At 39.8% G+C, this 10,917-nt stretch overlaps 1 protein-coding gene across 1 annotated transcript; it reads right to left on the reverse strand.

Moving 5' to 3' along the window:
- Positions 1-1,077: 1,077 nt before the first annotated feature.
- On the reverse strand, positions 1,078-5,693 carry SUCNR1 (succinate receptor 1). Its single transcript, XM_030575420.1, has 2 exons — positions 5,635-5,693; positions 1,078-2,813 (listed from the first exon to the last, which is right to left on the reverse strand). The coding sequence occupies exons 1-2, from the start codon at positions 5,635-5,637 to the stop codon at positions 1,827-1,829; spliced, it is 990 nt and encodes a 329-aa protein (XP_030431280.1). The 5' UTR covers positions 5,638-5,693; the 3' UTR covers positions 1,078-1,826.
- Between the last annotated feature and the right edge of the window lie 5,224 nt (positions 5,694-10,917).

Here is a 10,917-nt window from a genome sequence, read left to right on the forward strand (position 1 = left end):
CCATCCCACGTGGATGTTGGTGAAACATCCCTTGTGATCCACCAGTGCTTGCAGCACCATTGAAAAGTACCCCTTGCGGTTTATGCACTGGGTGTTTGCGGTTTATGTACTGGGTGCCCTGGTGCTCCGATGCCAAGATAGGGATACGTGTTCCATCTATCGCCCTACCACAGTTAGGGAATCCCATTGCAGCAAAGCTATCTACTATGACCTGCACATTTCCCAGAGTCACTACCTTTCGTAGCAGCAGCTTAATGATTGCTTTGACTACTTGCATCACAGCAGCCCCCACAGTAGATTTTCCCACTCCAAATTGATTCCCGACTGACCGGTATCTGTCTGGCATTGCAAGCTTCCAGAGGGCTATTGCCACTCGCTTCTCATCTGTGAGAGCAGCTCTCATCTTGGTATTCTGGCACTTCAGGGCAGGGCAAAGCAAGTGGCAAAGTTCCATGAAAGTGCCCTTACGCATGCGAAAGTTTCTCAGCCACTGGGAATCATCCCAAACCTGCAACACTATGTGGTCCCACCAGTCTGTGCTTGTTTTCCGGGCCCAAAATCGGCGTTCAATGGCTATAACCTGCCCCATTACCATCACATCTCCAAAGCGCAGGGGCTCGAGGTTTGAAAGAATTCTGTGTCCATGTCCTCATCACTCTCGTTGCCACGCTGCCATAACCGCCTCCTCCTTGCCTGGTTTTGCAGGTCCTGGTTCAGCATAGACTGCACGATAATGCACGGGGTGTTTACAACATCCACGATTGCTGTCTTGAACTCAGCAGGGTCTATGCTTGCCGTGGAATGGCGTTTGCACAGTTCACCCAGGAAAAAAGGCGCGAAATGGTTGTCTGCTGCTTTCAGGGAGGGAGGGGTGAGGCTGTACCCAGAATGTACCGCAACAATGTTTTTTGCCCCATCAGGCACTGGGATCTCAACCCAGAATTCCAAGGGGCGGGGGAGACTGCAGGAACTATGGGATAGTTACCCACAGTGCAATGCTCCGGAAATCGACACTAACCTCGGCACATGGACGCACACTGCCGAATTAATGTGCTTAGTGTGGCCGCATGCATTCGACTTTATACAATCTGTTTTTAAAAACCGGTTTCTGTAAAATCGGAATAATCCCCTAGTGTAGACATACTCTTTCTGTAAAAGATGAATGGTCTCCAGCCACACAAAAACAGTGTGAAACAAGAACAAAGAAAGGGCCATGGGATGAATGTTGAGTGTGGGGTCTAGTGCTGCTACACGTCACAGGTGCCTAAGGTCAGCCCTCTGTCAGTATGTGGAAGGTGTCTGCCAGACCAGCTGAAAAGATAGTCTCTGTCCTCACCCACCTTGTCTTTAATATCCTGGGACCGACACAGCTACACCACCACTACATATAATCTCTGCCCTCTGACAGACACTATCAGGACATTAGATTTCCATTAAGTTAAAACTAAGGTGACCAGATGTCCCATTTTTAAAGGGACAGTCCTATTTTTGGGGACTTTTTCTTATATAGGCACCTATAACCTCCCACCCCCTGTCCCATTTTTTCACTGTTGCTATCTGGTAATCCTAGTTAAAACAGACAAGTGCATCAATATTATATTCTTCTATCATATAGAAATACTTAGTCCAGTCCTGTGACTCTTATAACCAGCTATTGAAGCCAGTGAGAGTTTTGCCTGAATAAAGAGAGTAAGATCAGGTCTCTTATGCAGTTGTTTAGTAATGGCTTCATTGTGTATGTACTAACCAAGCCTAAATGAAGCTAGCTACATAAGCCTTGATACACAGCAGTAAAAGCTGTCCCATAAACCAGGGTCCTTTATTCCTCAGTGTGTTCCCGTGTCAGAGTGCTTTGTCGACACCTCATTTACTGTGGGTGTAAATCTTTTTAAGAGTTGTCTTACTTTAGTCACCAGCATCTCCCTGAAGTGATCACCCATTAGGAAATAAAAGACGGGGTTAATTACACTATTTAAAAATGCAATAGGCCTTGTGATAATATAAATGGTGTTGATGATGTTCTGTGTGCACAGAGATAGCTTCCAGGATTCCATTCGGGAGGCAATTCTCACATTGCGCATTATGTGATATGGAGTAAAGAATAGTGAAAAGATAACCAGTGCTATGATGACTAAAGAAAGAGGTTTCTCAAGGTTCTGCGCAGCTGTGAGCTGCTCACTACGTTTCTTAAGAAAGATAACCATCTTCACATAAAAGAAGCACATAACACAAAGAGGGATTACAAACCCCAGAAGAGTCAGGCATATGCTATAGATCAGGTTCTTTGCTGGATCTCCAGAACTTGCATAATCTGTACATTGGTTATCACTAGCAGCATTTCTAGATCCTGTTAAGGTGATTATTGGCACCAGTTCAAGTATAACAAGGATCCATATGGCAACAGAGGAAACAACAGCTATCTTCCTCTTCTGTAGAAAATGGTCTCTGAAAGGATATTGCATGAGCATATAACGATCAATGCTGATAAAGGTAAGGAAAAGGATGCTTGTGTATAGGTTCACATGCAGCATGAACCTGTTGCTTTGGCACAACATGTTCCCGTATGTCCACTTTCCTTTGGAGTAGCTTGTCACCAACATTGGAAGTGTGCACAGAAACACAAAGTCTGATAGTGATAAGCTAAACAAGTAAATATTGCCACTTTTCCAAACTTTCAGGCAGAATACGTATCCAAAGACAACAATGCTGTTTCCAATTATGCCAAAAATGAACTCAATGGTATACATGGTAGAAAGGTAATACTTTTGCAGGGTGTTATCCATCTCCAGGCAGTCGACTGTCTTATTCACATCCTGGGAAGTTAAAAAAGTAAAATCAATAGTAAGAATACAATGACAATTACAGTGCTATTCTATTTTTTCGTATCACAACTCAGATATTTCCAGCTCTGCAAAAAATGTGTCTTATAAAGACTTAAACTTTCTGTATCAAGGTCTTGGTATCAAAGAGATGTAAAAACACAATGATAAAAACATTCGGCTGAAATCCAGTAAGAATTCTGCCTCAGTAAGAAATTGAATGAGGACTTTGGGATTTTGTATGACAACATTTATTTTCCTGAGAGTCTTCCATAAGACAGAGCACAAAGGTGATTTTGATCCTTAGCGTCCATTATGCTATGATTGTAAACTGAAAGCATTGTGTTATACTTACCCAGCACTGGGCTGGAGAGAGTGTGATCGGAGGGGGAAGAGAAAAAATACAAACAAGCAAAATCTGTCTCATAATAGCATTTTTTGGAAATCCTCTGCTTTTGTGCCTGTGGAGCTTTACTCCCACATCTTACTCACTGCTTACTAAGGCAGAAATCCCATCATTTCCAATGGGACCTTTGCCCAAGTAAGGAATGAAGTAGTAGTACAGGATTGAGCCATTGGTATGACTATGCTCTGAAGAAGTTTCTATTAGTCATGGTGGTTAAAAAAAAAAGGAAACAAACTTGTTTGTTAACCAATAGGAATATTTGCCATTTATGTATTCCCAGTAATAAACTAATAATAATCTTGTTTATCAGAATTACATGGAAACAGTCTTATAGAGGAGATAATGTAGCTACAGCATGCACTGCAGTTTACATCTGTGTCTCTGATGCAATATTGAAGACATGGAGATCTCAGTACTTGCAGTTTCATAGACCATAATATTATTTGTCTATTTTTCCCAAAACAAGCCAATGCTCAACAAATTAAATCCAAAGTTCACAAATATTGGCAGACTCAGAGCCAGCTCCAAATCCCACTGAAGTCAAGGAAAAGACATTAGCTAATTTCAAATTCAGAACAAAATTCGTGAAATTTCAGTGGTGTAATCTGTAAACTTTCATCAATTCACAATTTTTGTTGCAAACATTTTACAAGTAAACCCCAGAGAATATTCAGCTCTCTGTACGGTGTATTATTATAATTATAATTAATTATTTGTATGATAGAGTGCCCAGGGTCCCATTTTGTCGAGTGCAGTGAAGCTGAGAGACAGTCCCTGTCCTGGAGAACTTTCAGCGTAGTATGTTTTCTGTATTTTAGCTAACATGTAACTATTTGATTGCTGCATGCTAAGGGAAATACTTTATTAAGGGAATATAAGCACACAATTTTGCTTATTCACTCACTTTGCAAAGCTGTACAAATACATTGTTCAGCACCCCTTTTTAGTGTAGACCTATCTATAAATAATTACATTTACTATTTTAATTCCCTGATAATATAAATAACTCTAATAAGGCAAATTACCCAGGATAATTGAGAATGACATCCACAGTTTATTGCACCTTCTCTTTGGTTATTTAAATCAACTGCTTTATTATTCTCCTTTTTGATTTCAGAATAAAGTATATCATGATGGGCTAAAGAGCCCTTGTTAAAATTCCAGAGAGGACTGGGATACTTTGTCTCTGAAGCAGTTCACTCACCTCTCCCCAACAATATGCAAATTATCCCTTGGGCTCAAAAACACTGCTTTGCCTTTAAATGCAGTAGATTGCACTCGGTATCAACAAATCTGGGGGAAGGATGCTTTTATTTTCCCCAAATGACACAGGTTGATTATTGTGCTGTATCTTCAATGTACTCAATATATTTTTCAGGAACAAGTATAAACATTTCTACTAGAGTGTACTTAGTGACAGTTTGTTTGCCAAGCAGTTTTGCTTTCTTCATAGGTTACAGTTATGAACATTTCTTTGTTTCTATTTATATGGGGAATTACATTAATAGATTCTCTAGTTCTTCACCCTTCCCTCCCTGCATGTCAACAAACACACACACCTGGTTTGTGGGGCTTATTACAGGCTATTTTTGTAGGAGCCCATTATTAAAATATTGGCAGCACATCACTGACAACATATGGTGGGAAAATGAAACATAAGGAAAATAGAAATTAGATAACAATTTAAGCTCAATTAACACTTCCTAAAAAGGGAAATTACATTGTCTCAAAATCTGCTATACATGAGTTCTTTAAGAAAGTTACATGTTCTTTCTCTGACATTCCTATTTTAACTGTTTTATATATTTATTGTTTATATTGTCTAAAATATATAAAATCCATCACTGAATTATATGGGTAGCTGATAGCAAGGTACTCTATTGTGGCAAGAAACACTTCTTTTAAAGCTTTGAGATAAAATAGTCATATGAAACAAAAATGTATACACAGATATCGTACAAATAGATTCTTGTAAAAATATTGATAGAATTGCCACAAGTTTTTGACTTTGATCAAAGCAACCCCAGATACTGCTTTTAGCTAGCCCTTGCAATTCAAACTATTAGGAACAAACGCAAACCTTTTGTTTAAAAAATAAAAACATTTAAGCAACTAGATCACTGCACACTACATAAACATTCACATTTTGAATGAAAAAAAATGTTAAAATATTGAAAGCCCCATTGTTCGGTATACATCCTGTTAACAGACTAATTGATCACCTTCAGAACAATATTCAGGGTACAGGTAACACAAAGGCAGAATGAAGTACACTCTTCATTTAGTTGTTTTTATATGGTTAGCCACATCTTTAAATTTAAATTTTTAACATTTTGTCGTAAGCTTTAAAGAGTATTACACTGTAACAGTTTAATATGAAAGTCTAACTCACTAAAGATTACAACTTACCATTTTGTGGAATGCGTACTGTCTTAGTTGACACTCCTTTAACTGTGACCAGATGAAAGCTTCTGGCTTACTAGAGTGCAACTGAACACAGTTGTCTCAGCTTATTTTGCATATCATGCAAAGGCGGTTAATTATTCAAGAGTACAGGGAAAATTGTCCGAGCTTGCTGTGTGGGAAGTTTCACTGAAGAGGAAAGTATTACAAAACTTATTCTGAGTCAACTAGAAAACTAATGAAATAATTCTTCTTTGCAGAGAGCTATTCAAATCTGACTGTACGTGCTACAGTAAGTAGTCAGAAATGTTCTGTTGTGCATATTTATTTATAAATGGCTGGAGAATGCCAAAAGATTTTGAATTCAGTAAACAGATGTTTAAAATTACTATTTCCTAATACTAATGAAATATTCATAACAGGAGGATATGTACAGCCTTGTGGCTGAATCGCAGGACTAGGAATCAAGAGTTAACAGGTGTGTTGTAAACAAGACACGAGAAGTCATTCTTCCGCTTTACTCTGCGCTGGTTAGGCCTCAACTGGAGTATTGTGTCCAGTTCTGGGCACCGCATTTCAAGAAAGATGTGGAGAAATTGGAGAGGGTCCAGAGAAGAGCAATAAGAATGATTAAAGGTCTTGAGAACATGACCTATGAAGGAAGGCTGAAGGATTTGGGTTTGTTTAGTTTGGAAAAGAGAAGACTGAGAGGGGACATGATAGCAGTTTTCAGGTATCTAAAAGGGTGTCATCAGGAGGAGGGAGAAAACTTATTCACCTTAGCCTCCAATGATAGAACAAGAAGCAATGGGCTTAAACTGCAGCAAGGGAGATTTAGGTTGGACATTAGGAAAAAGTTCCTAACTGTCAGGGTAGTTAAACACTGGAATAGATTGCCTAGGGAAGTTGTGGAATCTCCATCTCTGGAGATATTTAAGAGTAGGTTAGATAAATGTCTATTAGGGATGGTCTAGACAGTATTTGGTCCTGCCATGAGGGCAGGGGACTGGACTCGATGACCTCTCGAGGTCCCTTCCAGTCCTAGAGTCTTTGAGTCTATGAGTCTATGAGCTCTGGGTTATAATGACATTTCTTTCAGTCATTCACTGACCTTGGGTAAATCAAACAACTTCCATGCCTCAGTTTCCCATCACAATAAGCAAAACGACGCTTTCCTACCTCCTCAAGATGTTATGAGAATTAATTCACTAATATTTGTAATGTGCTTTGAGATCCTCAGATGGAAGGAAAATTTAAATCATTGTATGTTTTATTGCCAGATTAATTTCAGTTTTCTAAGGACCAAGGAAACATTCAGCATGTTGACAATTAAAAATAAATGCAACACAAAGACTAATACAATTCTAGCATTAGGGATCAGCTTGCCCCCATATTAAGTGTTTGTCTTTGTTATTACAATTTACACTATTAGAGCAGAAAGCAGTTCAATACTTCCAAAGCTTTTTATTTTGCACTCCAGTGCTGTAGAAGAGTGTTGGGTGTATTTCTGAATCAGGGACAAATACTCTGCTGCTGTAGACTGGCACAGCATCACTGAAGCTAATAAACCTGAGCTAATTTACACCAGTGAATAATTTACCCCTCAGTTTCAAAATACTCAGGCTCATTTTTCACTCCAGGGTATCTGCACATGCTGATTTACATGACAAAATGTTTTTCATGAAAAAAAAACCACACCTATTTAGCTTCAAGCTTGATTTTCTTATGCATATTGGATTGCTGCACTCTGTTCATTTTATTTTCACACAAACTCAGTTTGCAAGCAAAAGTTTGAATGCTTTTGCATGTGCAAAAATGTGGTCATGATAGCTTGCACAAAAATTAAGGCAGATTAAAGTACACTCATAGTTTTACAGGTCAGCTTGGCACCACTCAAACTTTTGGCCCTGTATAGTGAATCAGGAATATCCAAACTTGGTAAGGTAAACATCAACTTTCACTGAAAACTAACAGCAAACTATTTTTAAACATACCCCCCAAAAAGTCTGACTTAATAATTTTTCAAAATTTAAAAGCAGTTGAACACTTTGTGGGAAGGCCACTCGGAACACCAAAATTCCTGAAGAAAGGCATTTCTAGCCCTGCCAAACCCATTGTGAGATCCATGAAGCAATTTAGGATACACCTATCCTACAAAAAAAAAAACCCAGATGGCAGTGAATCTCAGAGCCTGGGGCAACTGACAGGCTCTAAAACCCAGCAATGGGGTGGGTTGCAGAACCCAGGCTCCAGCCCAAGTGGGAACATGACACTTCATTTTATAGCTCCACAACCCAAGCCCGAGTCAGATGACATGGGCCAGCTGTAAGTGTTTTATTGCGGTGTAGGCATACCCTGGATCTCCCACATAGTTACCCTAACCACTGGACTAAAGAGTCGTTCTCATATTTATCCACAGTGGAACAATCACTGGGCCAGAGCTAGTGATTGAAAGTGACTCTGTAGTCTAGCAGTTAGGGCACTCACTTGGGAGGTGGAAGACCCAGGGTTCTGACCCCCTGCTCCATTCACTCATTATTTGCCCACAGTGGAATGGCTTCAACTGGAAGGACTGAGGAAGCCTCACATAGGAATATATAAGACCTCAGTGGTTAGAGCAACCTCCTGAGAGGTGGGAGACCCTCCCCATTCAAATCCTCTCCCCCCCTCTGGCAGAGATGTAGGAATTGAACCTGGGTCTTTACATCTTAGGTGAGTGCACGATGCTAAGCGTCATAAGATGGGCAACACCACCTCCTCCTCCGGCCATTTTGTGTGGAGTGAAGCAGGTGCCTAAATCAATTCCCACAAGAGGCCACTAAGGAGCTTTAGTTCCCTGACTCCAGGTGGTGAGTTCCATTTGTGAATTACCAGGTGAAATAGGTACCCAAGTCCAGGTTACCTCTGTGAGCAGGGTTGGGCTTATTACAAATTCCTCTCATCAGCATCTTGTTCTAATTAACTTAGGCAGCTCCATGCCTAATATGCTGGGTTTTGTGGATCATGTTCTAAGGCAATTATCTCTCCCTATTCACTGTATAGGGAGCCTAGGCACTTATCTTGGGCCTTGTGGATCTTATCATTGTTCCTGTGAGTTTCTAGGTGCCTAAAAGTTAGGTGCAGTGATGCTCAGCATTGCAGTGCCTCAGGCCTTTCATGGATCCCACCCACAGTAACCATCTTAGCAAGTCAGATCAGCAGTCCATCTAACCCAGCATCCTGTCTCTGACCATGGCCAATATCAGATACTTTAGAAAAGCAAGAAAAAAAAAGGCTTTAACCCACTTTATTTTGGTTTACATTGCATCAGTAAATTTACAGCTGCAAGGTAAATCAACAGAACATGTTTTCAGCTGACAAATGTGTCTAGAAAAGGGTTTGGATTGATTTTATTAAATTGATTTTTTAAACTGGTTTTCTGTACTGCATGTGGAGAAGTTGGCTATGCTGTGAAGCATGAGAGCTTATATATATTCCAGAACTTAACAAATTTTTGTTTTGATTACATACCTATGTACACGTAAAGTTTGTGCGAGAGAGAGAAATGTTAAGAAGCCAAAATTTCTGTTGTATAACAGGTTGATGCTTAGTGTGATATGTGGAAAGGTATAGACAGAGGGGCCAATCCTATAGACCTCTTTCACCAAACAAGTACCATTCATTTTAGATGATATTGTATATGAAGGGTTCAGGCCCAGGCTCACATTTATTTATTTTTAAACAGGATTTTTTTGTGAAGAAGCTCATTAGGTCTGAATTTCATGTAAACAAAGAAGAATAATGGCAGCCTCCTGAGAATTACTGACTATTCTTAAATCAGTAATACTCCACAGTGGCCCAACATTTATGTATTGAGATGGGGAGGGCAGTATAAGATCAAGAAAATAATTCTGATTATCCCTCAGGGAACACAGTAGCACTTTCAGAGTATTTGTGCAATAAATTCCCACAGGTCAGTGACATAGGTACATTTACAGAGCACTAATTGCTTGTAACTAAAGCTAAACTTTAAATAATCAAAATCTGATTCCAACATAAACAGGATATTCATTGCAGTATTTCTTAGACTGATGATATCTAATATTTGGGTAGCATTAGTAGTGTACATGACACTGCACTACATGTACTGTGTCAAAACAAATAATAGGTCCATGATGCAAGGAGCATGCATTCTAAAGCCAGAAAGAGTCGTGTGTGATATCCTCACCCGTGGTCTGGGCACATTCTGTCTTCCTTCTCTGCAGAGAAAAATCAACTGAGTTTCCGACAGCCTCACTGGCACTAAAGAAAATGCACCACACCTCTCTTCTTTACAGTTTGTCCCTGTAACTTCAAATGAGTCCCTGAAAGTACTAGGGAAAGTCCTCATGTGAAGATGCTCACCTACAGAGCCCTATGGGCTTCAGTTCAAGCACACACCCTATTCATGTAAGACTGTTAGGCTCTGGTGTCATTAGCAGGACAATGATTCCAGCTCTAAATCCCTTTGTCTTCCAACAAAGAAAAGGCCACTGCTCAATTGTCTGATGAAAACTGGAAAGAAAGCAAGCTTAAACCAGGAAAGATTAAAAGGGATGTTGTAAGGAAGAGGAAAGTATTATGAAGAAATGGGAATGCTACAACCACATCCACCATCAGGGCTCTTGTCTGAGGTGGCAAGACTGCAGTCTTGTGGTCTTAGATTCTTTACTATTCCTGGAGATAGATAGATAGATAGACACACACACATATACACACACACAGCCAGAAGACTAGGCCCTTTTGTCTTCAACATTGACTGTCCAAGTGTTCCATGCTATATCACCAAATCCTGGAGTTCCTACTAGGTACAACTACCATTGCACTGCTGTAAGTATTTCTGTATTCCTTCTACTGATTTCTAGATTTCTTGAAAAGTACAGACTTCAGGATCCAACCAGGTATTTTAAACTGGGAGCAGAGGTTGTGGATTCTGTGTCCCAAAAACTAGCAGGCTAGTGCCTGAAGATGACAACTTTTGGAGGGGAACCCTTCCACAATGACGTATGAAAAAGTGACTTTCAGTTCTCTTCCCATCCCCCTCAAACACACAATCCTGCATGATAAAATGACATTGCAGTAAAACAAATAAACAAATAATGGACAATCTATTACTTATTTTTGGACTGGGTTGGTTAGAAGGGCAGTGATTCAACATTCAAGTTATGAAAGGGAAGAAAACAAATTTTGAAAAAGGTGCAAGGAGGAGCAGGGAAAAAATGAAAAAAAGATAAGAAAATGAAAAGCACCACAGGATCACCAAAGTTTCCA

Source organism: Gopherus evgoodei, chromosome 9 (genome assembly GCF_007399415.2).
Source record: "Gopherus evgoodei ecotype Sinaloan lineage chromosome 9, rGopEvg1_v1.p, whole genome shotgun sequence".
NCBI classification, from domain to species: domain Eukaryota; kingdom Metazoa; phylum Chordata; order Testudines; family Testudinidae; genus Gopherus; species Gopherus evgoodei.